This window comes from Dermacentor variabilis, chromosome 8, assembly GCF_050947875.1.
Source record: "Dermacentor variabilis isolate Ectoservices chromosome 8, ASM5094787v1, whole genome shotgun sequence".
In the NCBI taxonomy this organism is placed as follows: Eukaryota; Metazoa; Arthropoda; class Arachnida; order Ixodida; family Ixodidae; genus Dermacentor; species Dermacentor variabilis.
The window spans coordinates 24,642,765-24,670,077 of record NC_134575.1 but is presented as its reverse complement, the minus strand read 5'-3'; the positions used below and the strand labels follow the sequence as shown (position 1 = coordinate 24,670,077).

The 27,313-nt window shown below is 47.5% G+C and overlaps 2 protein-coding genes across 5 annotated transcripts in view; one reads left to right on the top strand and one right to left on the bottom strand.

Moving 5' to 3' along the window:
* The window catches only part of zip (myosin heavy chain 10), a 107,738-nt gene extending 105,284 nt beyond the window's left edge, over positions 1 to 2,454 (bottom strand). For all 4 annotated transcript variants that reach the window (XM_075701429.1, XM_075701430.1, XM_075701431.1 and 1 more), the window contains exon 1: positions 1,749 to 2,454. In XM_075701429.1, the coding sequence (XP_075557544.1) occupies positions 1,749 to 2,105 (357 nt within the window). In that variant the 5' untranslated portion in view covers positions 2,106 to 2,454. The remainder of the gene's footprint in view (positions 1 to 1,748) is intronic.
* The window catches only part of LOC142591327 (uncharacterized), a 52,379-nt gene continuing 25,086 nt past the window's right edge, over positions 21 to 27,313 (top strand). The window contains exon 1 of the mRNA XM_075703653.1: positions 21 to 42. The gene's annotated coding sequence lies outside the window, so the exon portion shown is untranslated. The remainder of the gene's footprint in view (positions 43 to 27,313) is intronic.

Genomic DNA, 27,313 nt, shown 5'->3' with positions numbered 1-27,313 from the left:
GAAGCCGCTTGTAAACGCACATGTGGGAGACATCAGACTATGGTGAGATCCGTTCCCTTTCCGTGCCAGCAGAGAGTGAGTCATTGCCTCTATCCCGCTCTTTTCTTTTTCTTCGAAACACAAGCCTCTTCAACGAACATCAGCGGCCGATGCAATTAAAAAAAAAAGAACACGAATCAATGCTCCATTCCGCCGTCGACTGAACACAATTAGCGAAATTAACCTCGAACAACATCCAGTAGTAATTTCTTTCCCTTGAGAGAAGCCCGCTTCGTCTGGTCGCATCGAAAAAAACGATAGTTATGCGGGTGTCACACGGCGCACTTCTGATCGCTATCGGGACCGATCCAAATGGAAATTCACGACTATGATTGACACTCTCGCGCATATTGTGCAAAGGAGACAATCACGACAGAGAAATTCGATCCGGATCGGGCTTGATCGCGATCAGAAGTACGCATTGTGACACCGGTATTAGATCTGACGTCACCAATAACGCTCCGAATTTGCTCCGCTAGTTGCTGAATCACGAACTTGGGGGAAAACGGCGCAAAGGAGACAGCAAGATTACAGGCGCGTACTTTTTGAGCTGTTTCAAAGGCGATCCTAAGATATCAAGTCCAAGACAGAAAGCAGCAGCAGCAAAAATGATTGACAGGTGTGCACAGGGTATGAAGCGAAACAAGCTCGACCGTTATTGGCAAAATAGCACGCGGACCTTGCTACCACCCACCCGCCGGAAGCAAAAAATGAAAGTGCGCTCTAGCGATATCAAGCGGTGGCGTGTCGTTCGATAACAGTGTTTTTCAAACGCACCCGTTTGAAGCTCGGCTCACGAGAACGACTCGGAAGGATGTTTTTGGAACGCGTCGAGAAGTGGACGTGAGCGTAAAATCGCGGCAAAAGAAAACCGCGACCACAATAAGCGCTTTCGAAAGCAGCAGAAGGCAGACGCTAAAAATGAAAAGAAAGGCAGACCACAGTACGCTTTTTTCGAACGCGAATCACGGCGCGATGTCGACCGAGCATGAAAAAGCGGTTCGCCGCACCAAAGAATGCGCGCAAGGAAGAGGCGAGGGAGGCAGGAACGTAAAGTTAAAAAAAGAAAAAAAAATAAAGATTATCGCAATGCGGGCATATGCGGCTGGCGGCGGATGTCATGCAACTAGTGGCACCTCCGGTCCTGATGAGGAGATAAAAAAAAAAAAACAAGAACGACTGCCGCCGACCCCAGCGTGCGCCAACTAGCAAAACGCCGGTACAACGAACGACACGCGCGACCAAGACGCTTTCATCGACGAAAAAAACACAGCCGGCATCATCCTGTCACGCAGCTAGCGCTGATCGGCGATCACACAAGTGTCCAAGCATCCCAACGCGGGGGCAAAACCTGGGCAAGGTGTCCTGCTAGGCAGCGTCAAAACTTTTCTTTTCCCAAACCTTTTAGCAGACGCCGTCGTCACCGCGAACGACTAGGCCTAACAACGGCGGGAGCAGCTACGGTTGTGCAGCGGTGGTTGCGGGGAAGGGCTCGGCGGCGGATAGGTGTGGCGGTTCGCCCCCAACAAAAGGGGCGCTCGATTTTTGTTTTTGTTTTTTTTTTCTTTTCTTTTACGCTTGATTTCGTTCTTTTCTTTTTGGTTTTGTTTGTTTCGCTCGTCGTAGTAGGCCCGCACCTCGCGGCTTTGCCGTGCGCGACAGGAGCTCGCGTGGACGAGCATTTTAGGGTGACGGGAAGAGAAACTCACGTAAATGAGGCCCGAATAGTAGCGGTCCTTGATGTTGTGCAGGACGGACGCCTCGTTGAGGCAGGTGAGCTCGGCCATGTCCTCCACCTTGTTGAACTTCGGCGGGTTCATCTTTTGCACGTCGTCCTTGCTGACGAGAAAGCGCTTGCCCGTCTCGAGCACCTCGACTTCGAGCTCGTCGCCTCGCTCGCCCTTGACGCTTGCGGCGACGAATCCCTGCGACTCGTGCGGCACCCAGATCAGCTTCTTGGCCGTCCATTCCGCCTGCTTGGTCGGGTCGTACACGTCGCTCTTGTCCACGACCAGGTACTTCAACTCCGGACTGTTGAACGCATCCAGTTCGGCGGGGTCCGCCATGTTGGCTGCCGCTGGCAGGAGACCGGCTAAAAGAGCGGACGCTGCCTTCCCGCAAGGCGGTGTTTGTCGGGGGGGCGAGGTGTGCGCTTCACTCCCGGACCGGCGACATGTAAATCCAGCCGGGTGGGACGCGTCACCGGACCAAGCGCGCACACTTACTGATTTCTCGGTTGCGGGGGTTCAAAACCAACGTGACATGCCCGGCACCGCTAAAGTAGCACGGCTGTCACACGGGCGGCGCGCACACACACTCACTCACACACGCACAGCGAGTCAACCGCCGCCGCCGCTGCTCGCTGGCTGAGAGGAGTTCCTCGGCCAGCGCACAAACGCACGCACGCACGCCACAAGCAGACGAACAAACCACCTCTTAAAGTCACGTGGTGTGTCCCACGTGACACCATCCACGTGCTGCGCTATCGGCCAATCGAGAGACGCCGCGGGTGCCGACAGCGCGCCGCGCGGTGTCGCCGGCCCGGGAAAAAACGCGGCTGCGAGACTGCGGTTGTGCGCTGACTCACTGGAAGGTATCCGCACCGAGACGCAACAGCGCGGTGCGCGCTAAGGAGAGAAGCATCTAATGCATCCAACACTTTGAATATGTCAAGGAGAAGCTAACAAGCTTCATCTTTGTTCCACCTCGACTGTCGACAAAGCGCGCAAAGAAGGCCCGCATGCCCCTCGGGGGCCAGACGGCGGACGTAGCGATGAAAGCGAGGAGTTTTCGCTTGTGTAATAACCCGTTCTTCGAGGGCGTGTACCTCTAACCGTTGTTTTCGTTTGACAGCAAGAGCCCATCTCTGCGCGACACCAGTGACAAATCACCGAAGGAAGCACCGACGGCTACCACTCAGGCGCTTCTTTTCGTCTGCCTCGAGGCGTTCGCGTCTTTTGCTGCTAAAGCGGTCGTTTTTTTCTCTTTATCGTCTGCTCTTTAAACGGCTAGCAGACATTTGAGTGTCTCTACACGCGCATCACCGTAAACGCTTGTCGCGCATAATTATACGCGTTTTCTTCAGCTTCTGCTTCCTCCCTCGCCCTACCAGGTCTTAATCGCACGATTATAAATCCTCCCCGTGAGTCGCCTCCCACCCCCTCCCAAATTCTTCGAAGGAGAACGGCGCGGTGTTTCAGGCGATAAAAAAACCGGAACGCGCGCGGCGGCTGGGCCGAGACCGCCGCGCAGCAGCGGTGACGTCATGGGGGCTGACGCGGGACGTTTGCTACGTTGTGTGCCTGTGCGTTCTTTCTCGCTTCTTCTTCTGCTGCTGCTACTTCCTCTGTGCCTTCCTGTTTCGACAAATACAATAAAAGAGGAGAAAGAGATAGGGCTACAGGTGTCACGTGGCGCGTAGGAATGCTTCGACTGTCCCGGCGTCGACAGCCAGACCTCTCGGTTTCCGCTGTAACCGACCCGCGGTGTACAGGTCGCGGCGAAATCGCGCATTCCAGCTCGGCTTGTATATCCGCGACTGAGCGCGCGCCCGCAATGCGAGACTCGTTCGGCCTCCGCTGACCGCACCGGCTGGGAAAAGTAACAGAAAAAGAAAGTGCACAGAAAGAAGAAAACGTGAGAACGCGTTCCTCTTTTACTATTCCATCCGCGCGCTCATGCAAATGCCGAGAAAGAAAAAGACACTCACCGATGGCTTTCGCACGCGCGTTCTCAGATGCCAGAGGAATTCGTCTGCTACGCAGAAACGTTCTATACCGTCTGAAACTGTTGCAGACGGTAGAGACGGTGGTGACGACAACTGTGGTGAACAACTATGCAAGAAGGTGTGGTATCGACCGAGTCACTCAGTTGACGAACAACAATTTTGTGCCATTATTTATCAAACGCAGTACGGGCGACATTGCATATTTATTTATTTATTTATTTATTTTTTTATTTATTTATTTATTTATTTATTTATTCTCTGCCCCGTATAGTTGCTGCAACAATATCAAGCCTTGTTACCAAGGCTTCGTGCGTAAGAAATTTTGTTGGTTGTGCCAAGTGAAGTTCAATAGCAACCGCCACAAATTCCTTCCCGTCAAATCAAGCCCACTACTGTCGCTCCTAATATATAGTTGTTGTTTTTTTTTAATCACTGCTGATATATTCTTGAACTGGGGCCGAGTGTTTGGTAAATGTACGGTCAGCGTGAAAAAAATTCACAGCGCACAGGATTTGATATCAGGCTTGCTATTTGCTCAGCCTGGACACGTTTGCGTATAGCTCGCCATTCGGATTTCCGACCAGTGCTATATGTGAACATCGTAGTGCTGAACCTGTTTCCATTGGCCACAATCACAAACTGCGAGGAAATTCAACGTTTTCTAAGATGCCGGCATTCGCAAAACTTTCGGGGCCAGTTACCGCACACTTCTTCTCTTTTATATATCCTACATGACCTGATGGTAGACTTTTCTTTATAAAAACATTCATACGCTTATATGCTCGCTGACTCAAATTAAGCAGCGAGGAATTCCAATGAATAACAATTGCAGGTTTTAATTTGTATCGCACTGCACTTATTACGAACCGCACGTAAAACACAGACAATAAAGCCAGAGAGAAAGCGTGGGGGAAATGAATTGTCACGTTTAATGGAAATGCGTAAATTATAAGCAAACGAGAAATCAAAGTGCACGAAGTCCCAACTGCCAGCCTGGTGGGAGTCGAACCCCGCGACTTCCGCCCTGCCGAGTCCACTTCCTTGAGTAAGAAATCTCGTTAAACGGAAATATCAAGGGACCAGAGAAATATGCTCCGACTAACACAAGCTTTTTTTTTTTTTTACAGATAAAAATATGCAGACGTGCAGCAGTATACAGGATGTTCTTTTTTTTTTTAGCTGCACCACATTTTTTTAAAGGATTGCCTATGACAGATATAAATGTTTTAACCCTTGATCCACATTACTCGATGAGGCGGCCATTACATCTACGAGAAATCAAAATGTTCAATTGAATAATTGACGTAAATACTCCAATTAACGTTTTTCAATTAATTACTTCGCGCCACATGTTTCAATGTGCGAATTTGCTCCAGAGACTTTGCTCCAAGTGGATACGCCGTAGAACTCACCTACTATAATCCGTAGATTTTAATATGTGGCGTAAGATAATTAATTGAACTGTTAATTAGAACAGTCACGTTAATTATTCAATTGAACAGTTTGATTTCTCGTAGAAGTAAATGGCCGCCTCATTGAGTAATTTAGATCAAGGGTTAGAATTGTGTTATCTGCCATAGGCAATCTTTAAAATATTTGGTACAGCTAAAAAATGCGTACGTTCTTTTTTTTTTAAGAAAATACAGGATTTTTTTTTTTTTTTGATCGCCTGCGGCAGACAGCGTAATCGCAGACCTTGAGTTGGATTACTCTCACGAGAAATTGAAATGCAAACTCAAACAATTACCAGAGGTTCACCAATTTTCTAGCCATTTACTTAAATTTACCGCATATATTGCAAGTTAGGAATTGTAGCCGCGGCGAGGTTGCGATGCGTATCCGCTTGTACCGACTTCGAAGGATTGCAGTGGCTTCGAGACATGCACCGCGAAACTTGAGGTAAGAATGCCCTACTGTTTCGCTTAGTTGTTTAACAAACCCTCATTGTATGCATTGAAGTACAAGAATATAACTCGAACGTACATGTATTTCGTCGTCCGCTTCGGGAATGAACATTTCGAAACTGCAGCGTCATACCGAGAATTTGTTCGAAGTGGATACGTCTTGCGTGAACTAGCCGGCTACAATTAGTAGATTAAAATGTGTGCCGCAAGGTAATCAGTTAAAATGTAGTGAATTAGTAAACGTTTGTTAATTAGTCAATCATGCCATTCGATTTCTCGCCCAGCTAAATAATGTCCGCCTCTTTGAGTAATCCAGCCTAATCACTAGAGTTAGGCTGACACAGACGACATTTAAAAGATGCTGCATGGTCTGAAACAAAGGCGCATACTCGTACGTCATACACACTTTTAACTCCGTTAGACACGTTAAGCATAAAGAAGTGAATGTAGCAGCTACATTTTGTCCCGTGGCTTGGGCACGGTCGATGGCTAAATACTGGATTGACCAGGCTTCGCTATAGTTTCGGTTTTGGAGGAGATGCTGGAGACCTATTCATCATTAAAAAAAGATAGTACTTCAGTCGGTGGCCGAATAAAACGCGGTCGTGCAAAGGCGGCCCAAATTATCGCACGGCTCGTTGTAAGGGGGTCCGAAATTTCGGTTGTCCTAATTCTGGACGTCTATATCGGGGCTATAGTGACGGTGCTGCGAAGCTGCCCAGGTCTGCAGGTTCCATGTGTTAAATATTTATGCAATTTTTCTTTTGCCTCTTGAGCCTTTGACACCGCTTTTTAACGATGACTTTTCTAGATAGCTCACAGGCATCGTAAAAAAAGGCATATGTATCATAAATTCTGCCCCTTCTTTAAAACTTCGTTCTATGAAAAAAAAAAATTAGAGCTGGCTGTATGTAGATTCGTTTACAAAGAGTTTCGAAAATTTTGGTTGCGATTAACAGAGATCTTTTTTTTTTTTTGCATTAGACAAATACAAAAAACAACCAAGTTGGAGGCTGTTGTTACGTTTACGCGGCAGTTACGATTAAGCGGTTCCCGTTTACTAAGGTTATACTAGATTTGTACATGTGTACGCATGTATTTGTGCACCGAGCATGTTATATTGGCCTCCTACATTTAGACTCGATCGTGTCTACGCGTTCTTAATATCGTCTTAATTGAAAAGCGGACCCTCGTTATGGCCGATGCGTCACTGTCAGAATCGCTCAACCATTCGCAACAAGATTGTTCTGTGTCACACGGGCAGTTCGACCATGGGTTCTTTGAACCAGCACTTTAATAATAATAATAATAATAATAATAATAATAATAATAATAATAATAATAATAATAATAATAATAATAATAATAATAATAATAATAATAATAATAATAATAATAAATAACGACCTCGCCGCTGGCGCACTATCGCGTACGCTGGCAAGTGCAAACAACTTTGGAGGGATTAGCAGAATTTCACGGTTATGCATACGCATCGCGAAGAAGGTCATGACCTTGAAGAAAAAAAAAGCAGTTGCCGTAATAAGAGTCGAAATCAATGTACGCGTTTTATTCAGAAACTCACGAGTAATGTGTGTCGTATTTTCTGGACGATACTTTGACCTCGAAATCATTTTTTTTTTTTGTATATAGTCCGCTTCCGATGGTGGAGGTCTATGACATAACAACATGCTGCGGGATGGAGCTCCGCATACCGATTTGATGACTGTGACTCTGAAAAATAAATTTTAAAAAGCGTTATCGTTTCGCAACTTATAGGCGCCGCGAAGCTCAGAGGCCCTTGATTCAATCGTTGAGTCAGTGAGTGGAAAAATTTGTCATCCACAGCTGAAATAACTACGATCCGCGATTATTCCTTTAAAGAAGAAAAAAAAAAAAGAAAACGAAATTCAGACGAAATGGGCTTATTTTGTTTGGATGGCCAAATTTCATCGCAGAGGCGGACGCTAGAACTTGCGTCACAGTCGCTAAAATGGGTGTATTTAACTATTATTGACATTTAATTAATACTCCATGTATTTGTACGGGGGCGAGGGGGACCTTCTCAATTGTGTCCACTTCTCCTCCATCACTTCTACGTAGCTCAACGCTACGTAGTCGCTGAACGCACGGTCTGGTCCAATTTGTTTTCGTTATTTTTCTTCCCTTTTTTTCTCCACATTCGGCTGCTTTTGATGTCGCGACTTCATCACCTCTTTCTTCTTGTGTTATGCTTGTCTTATTCGTGCACCTGCCCAGTGGCAAACGTATCCATTCTGGAGCATTGGCCATTAAGAATGTTCACATACACTACACCCCAGTGGAGCCTGCTCTGTTGCAAGTGTACTCGCACCAGTTGTGCCAGTTGCACGTGGTACAAGTTGTCTGTTCGGGCACATACCTCTTCTTGGATTGTAGCGCGAAGTGACCCGGACAGAGACTATAGAAGCAGACAGGATGAGCGCTAGTCTGTCTAGTCTCCGTCTGTAAACGAGAAGAAAGAAGGGGGTTAACCAAGGAGGGGGCCCAATTTTTATTAGACATATCATAAGAAGCCAACAAACGCTGACGCCAAGGGCAGCATAGGGGAAATTACTTGTGCTTAATAAATGAAATAAGGAAACGATAAATTAATGGAAATGAGATCAAAAAAAAAAAACAACTTGCCGCAGGTAGGGAATGATCCCACAACGTTCCGCGAAAAAACAACTTGCCGCAGGTGGGGGACGATCCCACAACCTTCTACATTTCGTGGAAGGTTGTGGTATCGTTCCCCACCTGCGGCGAGTCGTTTTTTCATCTCATTTCCATTAATTTATCGTTTCCTTATTTCGTTTATTAAGCACAAGTAATTTCCCCTATGTTGTCCATGGTGTCAGTGTTTGTTTGGCTTCTTACTATATATATGATCTCCGTCTGTGTCACTTCGCGCTGCAATCCAAGAATATGTCACCGTACCAATTCGCCCAACTCTTTGTGTCCTCGGGCACATATCCACTCACACATGCCCAGTGACCCGAGCTAGCAACGGGAGCTAGCAATCCGGAAAAAAAAATAATAAGGAAAAGAGAGAGTGGGAATGCGTGGTGAGGAGGCAAAGAAAGGTTCGTTCTAAAAATCCCCATGGAAGGACGAGATCTCGTATCTCATACGAGGCACGCGACAGCTCCCAGTTACCCGATCCACGACAAGTCGCTTTGCCAGCCGGGGAGTATAGAATTAAAGAGTCGCATTGGGACACAAGCGAACACCCTTGATTACAAAGATGCGCACAAAGCGACACTCGATCGCCTATAGGGGAGAGGGGGTGGCGAGATTTGCCTCGAAGATGCTCCCGTTCGTCTAGCTGCCAGGCATTTCTTTTTTCTTTTTTTGTGGTTCACGTAAGCCTATAGAGTGAGTCGTATACTAGCCTAAAACCCGCATAAGTTATCCTGCTTTTTTTCGTGCTTTAGACGTGTTTATTTATTTATTTATTTATTTATTTATTTATTTATTTCATTGTTGTGCATTTGAACTCCCTTGCAACGTACAAAACGTATCTCTCAAACTTTTGATATGGATGTTCGTACGTACCGTCGTCGTGAAACGAATGTTCGCTCTCCACGCCAGCTCTGAGCTTTTAGGTTTGTACAAATAAAGCAACGATTTATTATTATTATTACTATTTTTGTCGCTGTATAGCAGGCAATGCGCGCACTGCGAGAACAAGCGCATGCCACTCGGCTTTCAGTGGAACTGGCGTCATCTGTTGAAGCCCTTACCGATTATTATTATTATTACCGATAAAAGCATTATCTAGGCCCAAGCAGACGGCCTCAAAATTCGTGACGTCACAGAAAGCTGTTGCGGGAACTTCACGGTGGCGTCGCCACTAGGGTTTCGTTCTTGCGACTTCATGACTTTACGAAGCCTCTCCGCACACGTAACAGTGTTTCTTTTGTGTGTGCGCGTGTGTGTATTCTAGCTAGAAGGGTAATTTACTAGCACAGCTCAAAAATTCCCTTCCCTTCTCTTTGTGGCGTTCCTTTAAAGCCTGCTACGAGAGACACACGGCGTTCCAGTTAACTTTTTTCCTAAAATAAAGAAAGAAAAAACGCACGTAAAAGCGTGTTGCTGGCTTAAAGTTCGGTGATAGCGCAATTGCGCACTGAGTGCGTTGTTTCGTCCAGTCTAAGGCGCACGCTTGTTACAAACACCATACGTTGTTCGCGTATAGTAGAACGTACAGGTTGGAAATCCCGACACGGTTGCGCATCGAGGCTGTGGAAGTACTCAGCTTTTTTTTTTTTACTTTTTCTTCTTCTTTTTGTTGTTGTTAGATCCTTAATTGGGTCTATAAACTTTTGACGCCAGCTGTATATACAAGGCACATAGTTGCGCACATGCTCTTACATGGAATCGGCAACACACACACACACATGCACACAAGCACGCATATATATATATATATATATATATATGACGCCCACATTGTGTCAAGGAAGAAAGCAGCATTATCCACTGGTAATATGAAACTAATTTTAACATGACCTGGATGACCCGTTGACGCAGAAGGAGGGGTGTTTAGTTTCCCCATGCTAACAAGCATCGCTAGCAATTAATTAACGGGCGCGTGTTTGCACGCTGTATTTTACCGCTTCCGCTTGTCCGCGTCTACTTTCGAAAGGTCGACGCGGAGCGAAAGTCGGCACGCTAGCTGTCATCGAGCGCAAATAATACGACCGCCGCTCGAGTACGCGTTCCTGCAAACCGACAGCGCTCTGCTTTGAGCGCCGGCGGTTTCCGAGAGATGCTTGGGAGGGCGCCAAGATTTCTTCGGTCAAGCTTGAACTGCCGCACGTTATCGGTTTCCGAACGACTTGCAAGCAGAAAAGCGACCCCTGCGTTGAGCTTAACCATATGATCAACTAGAAAACAGGAAGTCCTTTTTTTTTGTTCATCACTGTCATTTTTTCTTCTGGTCTTTTCTTTTCTTTTTTTTTTTTTGCTATGGGGCTGGAGGTGGGGGGTTCGGCGCTGCGTCACTCCTAAGGTTCTTCAAAAACCAGAGTTCTCTACAAGTGTATGTAAAGGTCTGCGCAGTATGCACATGTAATAATGGTTGAACGTCGGCAGTGTGACATCCATAACCGTTCATTAACTTAATTAGACCTTTTATAGTGTCCCTCCCACACGTACTCAGTGCTTACTCTCTCCCTTCTTCCTCTTTCTATTCCCCTTTCCCCCAGCCCCAATGTAGGGTAGCAAACCGGGTGCTCTTCTGGTTGACCTCCCTGCCTCTCCTGTCCTTGCTTTCTATCTCTCTCTTAATCAGGCGAGTGAGTAAAAAAATGTGCCACCCATCGCGGTTGCTTAGTGGCTATGGTTTTGGGCTGCTAAGTACGAGGTCGAGGGATCGAATCTCGTCCACGGCGGCCGCATTTCGATGGGGTCGCGAAATGCGAAAATACTCGTGCACTTAGATTTAGGTGCACGTTAAAGAACCTCATGCTGCCCAAGTTATTTGGGAGTTAACCCACTTCGGCGTGCCTCATAATCAAATCGTGGTTTAGGCACGTGAAACCCCACAATTTAATTTTTAATTAAAGAAAAATGTGCGGTTGAACGTCCCGAAACAGCGAACAGTGGACTATACGAAAGAGGTCACAGTGGGTAGGGCTCCGGATTCTTTAACGCGTGCACCTAAATGTAAGTCAACGAACGTTTCTTTCATTCCGCCTCCAGCGGAATGCGGTCAGGAATCGAGCCCGTGACCTCGCGCTCAGGAATAGCGTGCCAAAGCCACCAAACCACGTGACGGGCGAGACCAGCTCGAGCTTCGTCACCAGTAGCATCGACATTGACGTTGTGGCTGCCGATGTTTTCAGCACACTGACTACACCACTGTTTTGAGAACTAAGGTAATCGGCCTTACCTAGCTTAATGAAACGACGCAGCAACTTACTATTAGTCCTTAAAGGAAAGTGACCGAATGGCAAAATAACATTGCCGAGCCTTGCTTCAAAATAAACACTCAACAGAAACGGGATGTACAGTGCGTGGCGTTATTGTCGCTGCTTAATCTGTCACTATCGGTGTAACTCACACTGAGTCTGCGTTGCTCAGCACGGACCTGCATCACCAACTCTGGGCCGTCCAGCGAGCCGAGGAAGCCGCCAAGGGCCAACAACCCTTGACCGAAACCTAGGCAGTGTCCAGGCTCACCCCACCAAATCGCAGGGCACTCAATAAAGTTATTTGAATGAATGAATTCGGAAATCTTATCAACCGGGCAAATGTGCCGTCTGCTAGCGGGAGAAGCAGACGACTCCTCCTACTGCCGAGTAAACAGGCCGCGCCACCCATCTAGAGAAGTGAAAACTATTGAGTAACAAGACCGGTGTCCAATTTTGATACGTAAGCCACATTACCACCATGAAGTTCAAGCGCCACGGCCAAATGGTACAGAAATATTAAAAAGAAAATTGAAATGGCGTTTTGAAGTGCTCTGTCCTGGCCTTCGAGAGCGCGTCTCCACACGACATGGCGTTGGCAATCTCGGAGGCTACAACAAGCTTTTTTTTATTGCCGTAACGCGGCAGCACTGCTTATTCAAAAATTGGATTCAAAACAAATCGGCTCGGTAAGACAGGCAGCTGTTGTGAACTGTTTCTTTTCTTATTTTTATTATGTATACTTTCCTCAAGAGCAAGTTTGACAACTGTCAGTTACTTTCCAGTGGCGCTTAAGCAGACGACAAACGCTCTGAATGAACACTCGGAGCAAGAAAGCGCGCGAAAAAGTGCAAGTCAGAGGTAACAAACGCACCATATGTATAAACTTTTATATGCGCCATTGAGCTATTATAACTAAAGCCATGCTAGTCGCGCTGCGGCCAGAGATCGTTAGAAGATTATGCAGTCTAGAATTGTTCGGTACCGAATGACGCGCTGGTTTTCACGCTCGCGTCTCAAGGTGAAACTTTAGCATGTGGGATTGACCCAACTGCTACATATCTTAAACAACGCTAGTCGTCCCATCTAAGCTTAGGCGGGAGAGGTGACCTAATGCGGAGAAACTACAAACGGATTATAAGTTAAGAAACGGAGAAAAGAAATTGTCAAGGCGGCAACGGATTATTCCGAGTTAGTAAACGTGTGCGTGTGTGTGTGTGTGTGCTCGTGCGAGCTAAAGGAGCAGAAAAGTGCGCCATCTTCCACATACAATCATGAAAGCTCTATTATGTATTTTCATCCCCACAGCGTACATGCTTCTAGCATTTTGCCTTGTTAAGCTAATTTTGAACAGTTTTTTTTAAAGAAGTTTAGGAGAAGATAGGCGAGCAGACGACGACGCATAAATATTAAAGCCTATTAAAAAAAAAAATACTGGGGACCCGTTTTGCGACTGTCCTCAGCTGAACATACCCAGCTGGCTCGTCCACTCCGGTGGCGTCATCGAGCTTTTCCACTAGGCTGGAACATCGTTCGTCTACAAGAGGAGCGTTTCGGATAGCAGGTGTAACTAGAGATCAATGCCAGAAATAGGTTGCCCGGACTAGTCTAAAAAGATATAAAAAAGCTTGGTGTACGCGCTCTCACGTGCTTGCTATACCTCAACGTACCATTGTAGAAATACGGATGCAAGAGCCTCGAAAACTCGAGCTCAACTAATGTCAGGCAAAAAAGGACATCACCCGAGTCATTGTTTTTTAGTGCAACAAGAATAATGAGTTCAGAATTCAATGTGAGCGTGATTTTTATTTTATTACAATAACGAGTGTGAGCATTTATTGTGCACTTCTTCTTCATCGTGCGGGTAGTCGCGTCATCATAGGGGTCTGTGCCGAGGGTGCTTCGCCGCGTCTCTCAGACTCAATAAAGGTTGGCCCTTACTGTGACGTCACAAGAACGAAGCTCCTAACTCTGGGCCGTCCAGAAGGTCCACGACGCCGCCAGGAAAATCAACCTCCCGGTTCCGTCGTGGGAGACGCTCACTCCAGGAGAGCCCAACGCTCTCGTGGCCTGCAGGACCTCGAATAAAGTTGATTTCCTTCCTTCCTTCCCGGGAGTATGCCAGGCGTACAAAGGACGGGGGTTCAAGCTCCTCCACCACTTGTGACGTCACAGTAAGGGCCGACCTTTATTGAGCCTGAGAGACGTGGCAAAGGACCCTCGGCCAAGTACACCATTACGACGCGACTACCCGCACGACGAAGGAGAAGGGCACACACATGATGATGATAATATACAGATTATGAAGAAGTGCACAATAAATGCCCACACGACACACATCGCTGGGCTGACCATCCATGGGTCTTAATATATAGGCTCAATTTTCTCACTTAGAGTAATATAAAGGCCACACGCTTTTGCAGTACTGCATTTAGCAGTCCTGGTAGGATATTCTGTAAAATTTTCACAAAAAGTGGCAGTGGAGGGCGCTGTAGAGGTGTGTTTGAAGGGGGGGGGGGAGGGGCGAGGGCACTCGTTCGGTCAACTCGGCTCCCGAAAGTCAGCTACGCCGCAATACAGCAATGTGTGAAGGGGTCACTGTCGTGGAACATAAAATGTGTTCCTTAATTACACGTGCGCGCACCTGCCATTTCCTATCACAGTACGAGCACCGAGATGCCTAATAATTATACTGGCCGGTATTTAAAGCTACCTTGGAGGTGGCTGTGGCAATTTGAGCCCTTGAGGGCAGTTAAAAGCATGCATTTTGTTTTGTTTTGTGGACCGCCCGATTTTTCAGATGTTGCAGTCCTTAGGAAGTACAAAAAATCGGACGGTCCACAAAAAAACGAAAAAAAAAAAAACAAAAAAACAAATGCATGCTTTTAACTGCCCTCAAGGGCTCAAATTGCGCTCAAATCGCAGTCCGGTTTTCTGGGCGTGGGTTCGTATCCCACTTCTGACACCATGTACGATGTAGGGTGCTGATAGACGCTAGCCCCGTCTGCCTAAGTTGTTGTTTGTTTGTTTATTTATTTCGGACAATCTTGTACAGATTTCCCGTGGACGCTGGCGAAAAGGCAAATAAATGCCTGACAAAGCGCCAGCTACCCATAAGCACAAACACTCTGTGAGAATAAAAAAAAAGAGAACAGTCAAAAAACGGCAACTCATAGTTTAAGAAAGTTAAGAAAGTAGTGGGAAACCACATACAACTGCAAGGATACACAATATATGTAAAATATGATGATTTCAAGAGTAACTACACAAACGCTAGACGATATAATGAACATAGAAAACATGACAACAATTCCGTACAACAAAGGTGATCATTTGCCTATATTTATATATATATATATATATATATATATATATATATATATATATATATATATATATATATATATATATATCGCATGGCGCGTAGCACCCTCTACAGTGGCGATGATTATTTTTTTTAAACGTCTCTAACCTTTTCAAATTTTCACAATTCTTGCGACGTCGGAACTTCTTGGGATTTTAAAACGAAATAAATACGTGGCGTAGTTGCATACTTATTTTTTTTTTGTTTGCGGGAAACCTTTTGAAGAATTCTCAGCCATATTTCTCAGCTTCATCACCTTAGCTAAAATGGTCGAAAAAAAAAAACGATTTTTGGGTCAGTCAGGGGCAGTTGCTCAAAAACCAAATTTTGGATTTTTTTTTTAAGAAACATACTATGGAGTGACATAAATTTAACTTCCCATGTACCAAAGTGCTAGTGGTGTAAATTTACCGAAAATATTTTGACCGGGTACAATGCGTAAACTTTACAGTGACAGGCCTTCGAATCTGTAAAATCTGCAAGTCGTTAAAACGTTCTGTTCCACCTTTAGCGAAATAAGAATGTTTTTTTTTTCAGGAAATTCGTGTTAAATTTACGAAGGTTGATTACTTTTTACGGAGTCATTTTTACACCTCATAAAAATTTCTCTAAAAACTAAAATAGTCGTACCGACCCCCCCCCCCCCCTCCCCCGTAGTCTGCCCTTCTCTGAACACACTCGGGTGTTGTTGCACAACAGTCTTTCCTGGAAAAAAAAAGAAAAACGCAAAAATTTTGCAGATTGCGTTAAACCTACTGCCAGGAGAACAAGACATACAGCTGAGCATCCACTGACACCGATTTTAGCAAGTACAAATATCTATAAGCATAGCTTCTTCCCCAGGACAGTGAAAGAGGGAAACGAATTTTCATCCACAGCATTTAAATCTAACAATTTTCTGGAAGAGCTAGAATCTTCTTTTACTTAACGGATAAAAAATATAATTTTCTTTCTATATTTTACAATATTATCGTATATTTGTGCGTACCTGCGGTTTATCTTGTCAGTACTTTTAAGTATTCTGTTCTGTATCTTCCACTTTTATGCTAACTTGTGTGGCATATTCTATATTTGCATAAGTCAATGTACGCCACTCTTACTAGGGCCGAGGAATTGACCTAAAATAAATATCACAAACAAACAAACAGACAAACGAACGAACGAACGAAAAAAAAAAAGAAATCGAAACTCCCCCCAGCAGACGAAAACCGCACCAGACGTCAGTCACGTATGGTATAACAGTTCGTGTCTGCTTTCTCACAACCACCTGCAGGCATAGCTCGTCGCGTGCGGTTTCCTGTAGATGTCAAAAAAAAAAAAGAAAACCTTGGCGCCCGTCCAAACCATGTCGCGTACGAGCGCAAGGCAATTAACCTTGCTCTGACGTAGTACGCGTCATCGCGTGTGCAGCCGTTCTCCTTATAAGGATGCCGGCCGGAACGAGCTCTCTCTCTGCAAACAATCTTCGATGAGGAGCCGATGCGGCCATTGCAACGACGAGTGTTTGCGGTACGCGGGAGAGCATTCCGCTGTGTGTAGCTTGCGCCTGCAGGCTCTCTCTGCATCCGGGTATATACAACCTTCGCAACAGGGAACGATTGCCTTTTTGCTTTGGAGTTTTCTTTTTTTTTTTGCGTTTCTTGAGCTACCGGGCGAGGAATGAAAAGCGGTGACAATGTGTGTTGCAGTACACAGGTCACTGAATGCGTTTGCGTCATTTCATCCGGGTCCGTGGCGTACGTTTCACGATTTAAAGCACTTAATTCAACACCGTACTTACGGTTAATCGACTTGGTATGCACAATCGTGTCAGCACAAAAAAAAAAAAAGAAGAAGAAGAAGAGATCGTGACAGTACTGGATGTAAATTCGGTACTGTTCGGTACCCATTTAAGACATTCGGTACCCATTTTAAGACAACTTCTCCCGGATTCGGAGAAGATGTAGCTAAAACATAGCTGTGTTAATATTTGATAATATCGAGGTATACGCTACCGTGGAAATTGCTTTTCTGTTCCCCACTTCGGCACTAATCTATTCACGAAGCTCGTAACAAGTAACTTAGGCCACAGATATAGTTGCCACAGCTTGCATCTGTCTTTTCAGCGCGCCCTCTAGAGAATGTGACAATGTGCGAATAGGTGGGGTGGGGGTGGGGGGGAAAGTAGGGCTAAGCCCAAACCCCTCTCCCATACCCGCGCTTCGACGCCTTTCACTTGTTAATGCTAGTTCCGCACTAACTAGCGACAAAGTAACCAAGCGTATCAAATGGAGTGTGACATCCATAGAGTGAAGGATGTCACCTTCCAGCTGCGACATATTAAATTAAATTTTATCATAAATGAAGGCACAGGAAGCTTCTTTTACTCGTGCGCACGCAAAACCTTAAGGCACGTCGCGCTGTTGCAAATTACCTTTTGTTTCATGGGTTATCTACCGGTTCGACAGGAGAGCAGATGCAGTGAGGAAAATCTAGAGCGTTGGGACGGAAACGGTTGGGAGAGGAGGCTGACCCACCGTGCTTGCTTATAGCGGCTTTGGTGTTACGCCGCTAAGCACGAGGTCGCGGGATTAAATCCCGGCCACGGCGGCCGCATTTCGATGCGAGCGAAATGCAAAAACACCCGTGTACTCAGATTTAGCTGCACGTTAAAGAACCCCAGGTGGTCAAAATTAAACCGGAGTCGATCCCCCCCCCCCCCTACGGCGTGCCTCATAATCAGATGTTGGCACGTAAGGACCCCATAATTTGATATGGGAGGAGAGGGGAAATCAATTGCACGTCTTTTCGATGGGTGGATGGATGGATGTTATGAGCGTCCCTTTTGGAACGGGACGGTGGGTTGCGCCACCAAGCTCTTGCTATTATACTGCCTAATGTCCTACCTAGGTAAAAAAAAAAAAAAAAGAAAACACAGTGAATTCCCACAACCAAATTTTCTGATCCCCTATTGCGAACTGTGCGTTTGTACGACTCCGTTTTTTGTCGTTTCCCTACTTTTCTTCCACCAATCCTCCAATCGCCTTACTAATCCCTACTGCGGACCTGTTTACTTTTCCACTGCTCTCGCTGAACCCAAGGGCTCCAATGAGGTCAGTGGTGCCTAAATCGACCACTGGGTAGACGTCTTCACATTCTAATAAAACGTGCTCCATAGTTTCCCTAGCTTTACCGCAGAAAACGGTAAATGCATCTTTAATGAGCTCCCCCTGGTGGCCTCGCCACGGTCTCGTATTGACCGCCCGGAGCTACAGCACCAGGAAGCCGTTGGAATGATCCTTGGCCTGCCGAGGAGCCCACACATTCCTACCACATTGGCCGGGGCCGAGACGTTGCCGCTGTCGCTGCTCCTGATGCAGCGTGGCCTCCATCACGTCGACATGGTATACACCCCGCCCAATGTGGCGCTGCTCTGTCCCCAAGGTTGCGGGGTCGACCGAAATCGCGCTTGGGCAGCCTGCGCTGCATTTGCTTGCGAGGAGGTTGTAGGCCGTCCTCCCACGCTGACCATCCCAACACCTTCTCCACACCGATGACGTGAGCGGAGCAACTGCGGACAAAAGACGGAAAGGAAACGACCGACACAAGCGCTGACTTCCAGCTGAACACTATTATCGTAAACACGCATACATGTAACCATAGCACACGCGTCACATATCATCATGGATTATACCAACTAGCCCGACCTCACACTTTCCTGCGTATGCCATTGGCCGTTGGAAGTGTCCACCATCGCCGGATGCGCCTCTCGAAAAGGCGCGGTCCCCATCCTGCGCTTATGGTACCAGGCGTCGACGTCCCTGCTGCAGGACCAGCTGGACAGACACATCCATGTCTACATGAACAGCTCCATCCATTCGGACCCTGGCTCTGCTACAGTAATGGAGTGCTAACTTGGGCCGGCTGGTACATGTGCTACAGCCTCATCCGTAATCCCAGCCGTAATCCCGGCCGTAATCCCAGGGCGGACCTACGGGCCGCGGACCTCCCGGATTCCCCGGTATAGTGATCCTTTGCGACTTGCTGCCCCCATTCCATGGCTCTCCAACGACCGGGGGTCTCCGGCCTCGGCGTCTTCCTGCTGGCGAAACAGTTTCGCGTCCTTTTCTCGAGTGGTTTGGAGCTGTCGCGGCAGTGGCTTTCCTCTCACATCGGCGTCCGGGACAAAGAGGAGGCGGATATGCCCTGGATGAGGCAGGACAATCATTCCACTCCAACCGTCAGCGACACTGCATAACCGCCTTGGACTATGCGAGGCATAGTGAGGCATACGTTGCAGCGACACCTGGCGGCAATCTACCCGGCAAAGCAATGCGCTGGTCCGGCTAGACTGACCAGCGCGTCGCCGGTTCGATCCCCTTGTCCCCTTCCGGATCGTGGCCCCACAAGGCAGTATAGCGGATCTCTCCGCCTCGACTGCTTCCCTGGGCGATATATCCAGGAGTTATAGCTACAGGGCCTGGCTCCTTCCCCGGTCCTGTTCAGTGTGCATGGCAGAGACGATTGATCCCCTGCTTTCCTCCTGCTCCGCTTGCACCAAGGGCAGGGCTTCCCTCTCCGCGTCGATTACGACGCCCGGAAACTCCTGCGCTTCTCGGCGACGGAACTTCTGTTCCCCGGCCGGCGTCATAGCAACGCCTCTCAAGCGCCTGATTACGTTCCCAGAGGACACGTGGCTGGTGTCTATTATGAGATGTACATGCGGAGCCTGCATGTCTGCAGCTGTCAGCTATGGGTCCTGCTACCGCGACAGCCTTAATTGCCTCTTTTCGTTCCTCATTCTGTCCCCCTCCCCTTCCCCAAGGCGCATCACACCGGCTCCCTAATCTCTCTCCCCTGTGCGACCGCATGTGACGAGAACAAAGAATAATGTGCACTGAAACGTGTACTGGTAACTGATAGTTCACTAATTAATGCTTCCACTGCAAATGGTTTTTCGGAGTGCTAACTCCACGGCCAACTCTCGTCGTGCAATACTTCGAACACTTCATGCGTTTGCAGTTAGTATCACCATATATATATATATATATATATATATATATATATATATATATATATATATATATATATATATATAACATCATGCTGACTTTTGAAAATATTTTTTAGTAAAATTTTCGAACGACGGTTTCTCTTACAAGATGCCTGATTTTGTGTGCGGGCAACGTACGCGCTACATGAGCTGATATTTTGTTCATTAACCCGTGCCGCATACCTTTATTTTTATTCACGTTTTTAACCCTATTATGCAATCGTGTTTTTTTACACACTTTCAGTGGATTTCGTGTCTCGGCGTACTCTTGTATATAGTTGTAATTTGCGCCGATTATTTGCATTTCAGTATTTCAAATTTCTTTTTCCTTTCATGCCCCCCTTACTCAATGCTCCGCATGGTGCCTGAACTGTACCTTGAAATGAATAAATAAATAAATAAATAAATAAATAAATAAATAAATAGGCCCGACTCACTGCTACCGCGTAGTAAAGGTGCTCACGCACCCACAAGATTCGTTTATCGTGTCTGCCTTCTTTCCGCTATAGCCTCCTGATACGCACCTTCTGTTATCTAAGGCGCGCGCCAGCAAACTACGCATATCACTATGTTCCGGTGTCAGCAACGTTAACAGAGATAACGAATTATGCGCTTACTAGGACGTTAGCAACAGTGGAAAAGTCTCGTGGAAAAGCCTCGTGCGTCACAATATTCTTCCACTGCTGCTGTCTTTAACCGAGGTCGGCATAACTTCGGTTGCAACTGGGCCAACCGCATATACCACTTACCTATACAGGTCGGTATGAGTCTCACCGGCGAGTACGTTGACCCCTACACGTTCGACGCTCGTTTCACAAGCGAGTTATCATTCGTGAGTGACGAAGGAGGCGCTAGTGTATATACGTGAGCTACGAACCGGGTGCCAGTGAGACCAAGTCGCATCAGATGTGAACAGCAGGATGGGATGAGTGCCGGCTGACATGATGCACGAACGAAAGGCAATGGCGGTGATAATTGAGTGGACGTGGCTACTTACGCGAGTGCATAAGCGTCAACGACGGGGACGCAGCAGGCGTCCCTATCATTGTTGTTGGTTCGCCGTCAGAGGAGTGTGAGGGGAGGGAGACGGCGAACCTTACCAGTTGCATTTTGTTCTGAACATGTATATACGCCTGTAATCCCGTATAGAGGAGGAGGAGGAGGATGAAAAGGAAGGAATGAAAGGGTAGGGAGGTCAACTAGACGCAAGACCGGACATACTACTGTAAACTCTCCAGAAGAAGAGCCTGCTGTTTAGGCCTGCAGAATTATTAGTGCAAGGCGGTTAGAGGGAATATCGCTCAAGTTAGCGATGACTTCCCTACTTTTTGGGACGATGTGACAACTAAAGCGGGAGCGGTTGAGGTTGGGGATCCAAGGAGAGGAGGAAAAGGAGCAAGGAAAGGTAGGGAGTTCGACCAGACGTTGGGTATCCAAGCGAAGAGACAGCGGAAACCACCAGGGCGTTACGGCGGAGAATCGCACGAATTCAACTCCTCAGAAGATTTCTGCAGGAAATACGGTTCCATCTCGGTTGCCGACACACTGCATGCGTCGCTACATATACGCGCTTCCCGTCGGAAATGCGGCATCATACGACGCAGGTAGAGAAGTTCCCGACGGGTGAAGTCGACAGCAACCTATCTGTAGGAATTGTGTGTTATCGAATGTTACAAGGGCGTCTTTTTTAGTTTTGTTTTTTTTAACGAAGGAATGAACCTTGCACGCGTAAATGAACTTCCGAGTTTTGATCATAACACCGACTTACTTTGCGTCTCCCCTTCAAAGCACAGATAATTTGGCTCCCACACGTGCTGCAAGTGGTATCTATGGCAACTGAAGTTTGCCGAGCTTCCCGCGTTCACGTAGCCGCCTCATCGCAGTGCTAAGTGACGTTCACTGTCTCACTGTTCACTTAGTGCTAAGCGCTCCCGTATATGCACATGTTTATGATGCCTTACTCCGAGACCGTGTCCTTTAAGCGCATCGCCGCACTGAACGTCTCGAACATGCATCGAAACCTAATTAGCCCGTAGCCTATATCTTGCTACCGTCGAAATGCACGCACTCCGCCGTTGTCGGGAGTCGAACCCGGGCCTTCGAACAGAGAAGCACCAACGCTACTTTCGCCATATACCGTGTGTCACAGCTATAGCGTTAGCCAAGCCGTTCAACAACAACAACAACAACAACAACAACAACAACAACAACAACAACAACAACAAAAAAAAAAAAAAGGAAGGAGACACACGGTGCATGATACCATTACAAGACCTAGTCGTCAGCGTTCTGACAACCGAAAACACCGTAGGTCTTAAAATTGTATCCTGCACCGTGCTTTCCTAAATGTATATACTTTTTTCTTCCATGAACAGCTTGGCTAACGTTAACTGGGTACCATATATATTGCGCTGGTTGCACGTCTCCAAAGACGCAGGCAATTTTCTTGTTCGGGAGTCATCCCCCTATACTCTTGAATTGTCTACGCTTCCTTCCAGGTGGCCACAGGCGCTCGGGTGCGTGTACCAGGGTCTCATCCCCCGCCCGTTTTCTGCCTGCCGTATAACGAGACAGGCGTATTTACGACTCTGACTCCGCACGTTCTCCAGGAGGCACGACATTTGTGGGACACGTCCAGAACACGGACGTGCGCGGCATCAGTGCCTCGAGCTGAGGCCGCGGCTTCCAGACAGACGGACTCCAACTCGAGCTGGGAGCAAAATGGCGGCACTTGTTATATAACAACTCTCAACGTCGAGGGCCGAATACGACGCGGTCGTATAACAGCCTCCCACTCACTTGTTGCTTGCGGGGTGTGTGTCGTCTGCTCCTCGGGAAGCAGACGACACACGCTGTGTCTTTTTCCGTCGGTTCATTTTGCGCAAGCAGACGGCTTCATCGCGACGCAGTTAAAGAGTCTGATTGTTACGAATGTCACACGGATCAGATATTTTCCAATCGCAATAACTGCCGTAGAAACTGGAATTTCGTGATGCCTTAGTGCAGACGCGAGATTTAAGTTACTATGCTGAAGGGGCACAGAGGTGCTTGCCACACAATTTGAGCGCTAGTAACGCATCGACTTTGTTGATCCCAGGGCGAAGGTCTCTATATGCGAGGTATTATATATATACATTCGAGATCATAAGACGATGTTTCATAAATTGGGAGCAGAGGAGCGAGAAGAAATGAACAAAGAAAAAAAATATCGGAACTTCTGCGTGAATGGCCGCTTGCTTCCGCACATATACGTGGACGACTGAGTGCCTTCAAACAAGCGTCCGCCATTCGGCAAAACGCAACTTCTATAGATTCTTGCCATAGTGCACGCAATGCATGGTTAACCTTAACCTCTTGAAAAAAAACCTGTCCGCAACGATTTTAACCGCAAGCGCCAGCTATATAGCATATTTCTTCAAGCCAATGTCTTTTCTCAACTTTAAGAAATATTTATGTGGTCTTCCAAACAAACATCTATATTTCACTGCTGTCCTTGACACTGCATAATTATATGCTCACCGTCATGGTCGATCGCATTGAACATTTGGATTGTACTAAAGGTTCCTTCGTTAAGCTTGGCAGGCGCTACATTATATTCTTCTAAATGCTTCTAAAGCCCGTAACTGGCCACCGGCCAGATCTTCGAGAAGTTGCCCATTCTACAGGCGACGCTTCAGAAGCCTTGCCAAGAGTACGTGAAGACGAATATGCTGCGTAGCTTCCAAGAAACTCACTTAAACCACGGTTCCAATATGTTAGTACCGCCAATGCCGCAGTGTATGCGGCCATCGTGCTTACAGACGGCGTTGCTCACGAGTTGGCGGCAGAGTCAGCCCAGCGGATTTGGTCGACAGCGGCGCAATTCAGGCTCGAAACGAACGCGTCTAATCCAAACCACACGATGCAGCCAGACGTCGATTACGTCTGCATACGGCTCTCTCTTTGTCTACGCGCCCATCCAACGGGCCGCTTTCGGTTAGATGCAGAGGTAGACGTGCGACGTCGTCGACACAGTCTCGGTCGCGAAATTGGTCCGCGCTACGATACGCCTCCAACGTCCGCGTAACGGAAAGTCGGCGAATGACGTCACGAGTTCTCCAGCGCGCGACTTCGCGGTCGCGAAATGCAAGAGTGACAAAGAAACGCGACTCTTGATCTATACGACCACGAAAAGGTGCGTGGCGATGTCACGCCGCGTTACCGAGGGACTATATACAATTATAAAAGAAAATTAGAGGGGGAAACCGACAAGGCAAAAGCAGTCCCTCTTCCCCACATATGAAAGGAAAGGGGCGTTGCATTCGGAGTTGATATTCAAAGGCGAGTCTGATGGGAAAGGGTTCTCAAGCGAAGAGGGGAGGTGAAAGGGCAGGTGGGACAGGCCTGCTGTGTAGGATGTCGCGAAGAGTTACGAGCGACGTCTGCGGCAAGCTGGCACGTCGTACACTCTGTGACGCGCCTCTAAAACGGTGCAACGCTGCGAAGGCTAGAGCCGCAGAATCAAGAGAACCGTGCGCGCCGCAAAATGTACTGTATCCTTCCGCCATGCACACATCCGAACCTGCGCGTCTTCTGCTCTCGACTATACAGTGCAGCAGCAGACGACGCTGCAAGACGATCGACATCTTGTTAACGACACTGGTTTGATCGTTAAAGCTTGGGAAGAAAGTTCGCAAACGCGTAGCGCAATCTAACGGTACTCGCGTTTGGCACTATTTCCTGCGATGCTTTTGTCGCTGCTTTTGCTGTGCGCGTATAGTCACTGCCGCACCGTCGTCGCGCACGGTTTTAGCGAAGGCCCGACTCGCTTTTCGTGGTCGGAGTGCCGGATGTCTCGAAGCAAGATGACGCCATCCAAAGAATGTTCTCCAGAGGAGCCAGATGAGAGTTCCAGTTCATGTCGCTCCGAACCTCCTCTCCTTTCGAGACTTCCCTAGGCGGCGGGCCTGCGCCCGTTGCCCATAAAAGAGTTTTCGTGGAAATAAGAGCACGCGGTTACTTTGAAACAGCCGTGCGCGCCTCGGTGCCGCAGTGGAGGTGGGAACTTCTTCAGTAGAGAGACGGCGACGCATCTTTCCGTGGCGACGGGGGCTCTTCTTTCATTTTGAACGCAGAGCGGAGCGCGAGGCGGGTGAAAGGGGGAGAGTTGGGGCCGCGTGCCTCTCGTTTTCCTTGCGGGTCGAGCTGGCGGAGAAGACGCCGCCGCCTTTCCGCTAAGCCTAAACTGGAGGGAGGCGACCGCAGGCTCCCAGCTGGACGACAACGCTGGGACGTCAGGACTGGCTGATTGCGCCAGGACAGGGGACCCGCTCCATCAATCTGCATAGACCGGAGTACTTCGTTTGAACCGGCTTCTGGTGAGACCATTGTCCCCGTCATGCATTGTCCCCGTCATACCTGAAAGTGCAAGAAAAGTGTGTGAATCGAAACTATAAAGCTGGTCATACGTTCAGGAGCGCATCGTCTGTTACTCGGAAGGATTCTGAGCCATTTGGTGCTTACTGTAATGAAGCGCGTTTGTTGTGTTTCCGTGAGTCTTGTTCGGACAGTAACGGGCCGAACGTTGGATATATACGCTTGAGCGATCGTACCTGCCTATTTCAATTGGTTTGCCGTTGGGCCCATGAACGGCCACGATCAATTCACTGACCAGATGCCATAACGTCGCCTGCAGCGACCAAATTCGGAACGACGGATTGTCCACGTATCTTTAGGACAACGTCGTTCGATCTTGTCGCTAATTTGTCGTGCTTTTTTTGTTCTCAGGTCAGGCAGCGTTCTTTAGGTGACTCGCGACACCTTTCAATAGAATTATTGGGCTTGTATAGAGTTCGTGGTTGATATATGGCCGCCTTATGCAATTTCAGTTTACTTTGTCCGCCTGCCCAGTCGAGTACTGAATCCGTCAAAGGGTTCGCACTTTGAGTGTTCCGCATTTGTAGTAGTTTCGATGATACAATGGGCTGTCACACTGAGACTTAAAAAAGAAACGCTGACACACAGTCCTGCTGCTACGTTTTGTCGAATGGCCTGTTGAGAATAAGCACACGTGTGGAATGAATACGGCAAATCAGTTCTGCGGAATACCGCAAGGTGGATGGAAGGTTCGTGAAAGGAAAAAAAAAAATTGACGTCCACCCGTGTGTATAGCACGAAGCTACAAAGGAAACCGACACGGGTTTCTCGGAAACAAAGCTTCGTACACTTTAAGAATATATTCGGCGCAGAAACCCGTGCGGGTTCTCCTTTGCATGTGTATATAGGTTCGTGATACGAACGGGTGGATGTGATTTTTTCCTTTCGTGCGAAGTGGAACGCCGTTCGTTGGCTCCATTGCCCAGACAAGGCGAAACTAAACGTTTCGTGGTCCTGTACATGCGTCAGGAACGTGCCGACTGAAGCGTCACTGCATAAATCCGCATAGACACTAGCGCCGCATTTCCTCCTATGGTGCAGTTTTCGAAAAAGAAATATGTGCTCGTCGGTGTTTTGTTGCCGTTCTTCTCGCTGTAGCTGTATACCTCCATATTCGCTGCCTCCTTGCCAGTGTGGAGAAAGTTGTCTTGCTAATGCGTGACCGAATCGTGTTACATGGTTTACTCTTTCGAACTTCGACCGCGACGTCCGCTAATTTGGCGGGAACGTTGTCAGTTCATTGTCCTTCCCCCAAGCGTTGGCCTATTTACACCTCTTCCTTTCGTCCATACGTGGGAGTTTTTTTAATGTACATATTCTTCGCAAAAACCGTTTGTTTCCATGCAGCTTTGTCGATGGCGCACGCCTATAGCTGTGCCTTTGTGTGCACGTACGGATCTCTTCTGCCTTGACTATATATACTATACATTGACCCGCAGCGAACGTGGAATATATTTCCACTTATACCCTGTTGGAAGTACTTTGGATTACGCTTATAGCTGTTGCACTTTCCGCGGCTTTCCTCGTAATCGAATGTTGAGCCATTTCGAGGCGGGAATGAATTGCTTCCGTATAGTTGTTCACGCGATGACAAACCGATCACAGGAAGATCGTGAGGGGCTTAGGTTGATCGACAGTTGAGGTTGCATTCCCGAAATGATAATAATAATAAAAAAAACTTCAAGATGACGTACCAACAGGTGCAAATCTCCACACTGACCAGCTCATATCACAGATCTAATAACGTGTCGACGAGGGCTTACGAGGATAACTGCCCTTGTCGGAAAGTAGGCTCCCGACAGAGACTTTTCTTGTTCGCCTATACTGTTAATTGGTCACTTCTCGTGGTGATTTAAAGTTATTTCGATTCTGCGAATTTAACGTGTCAATACCGCAATC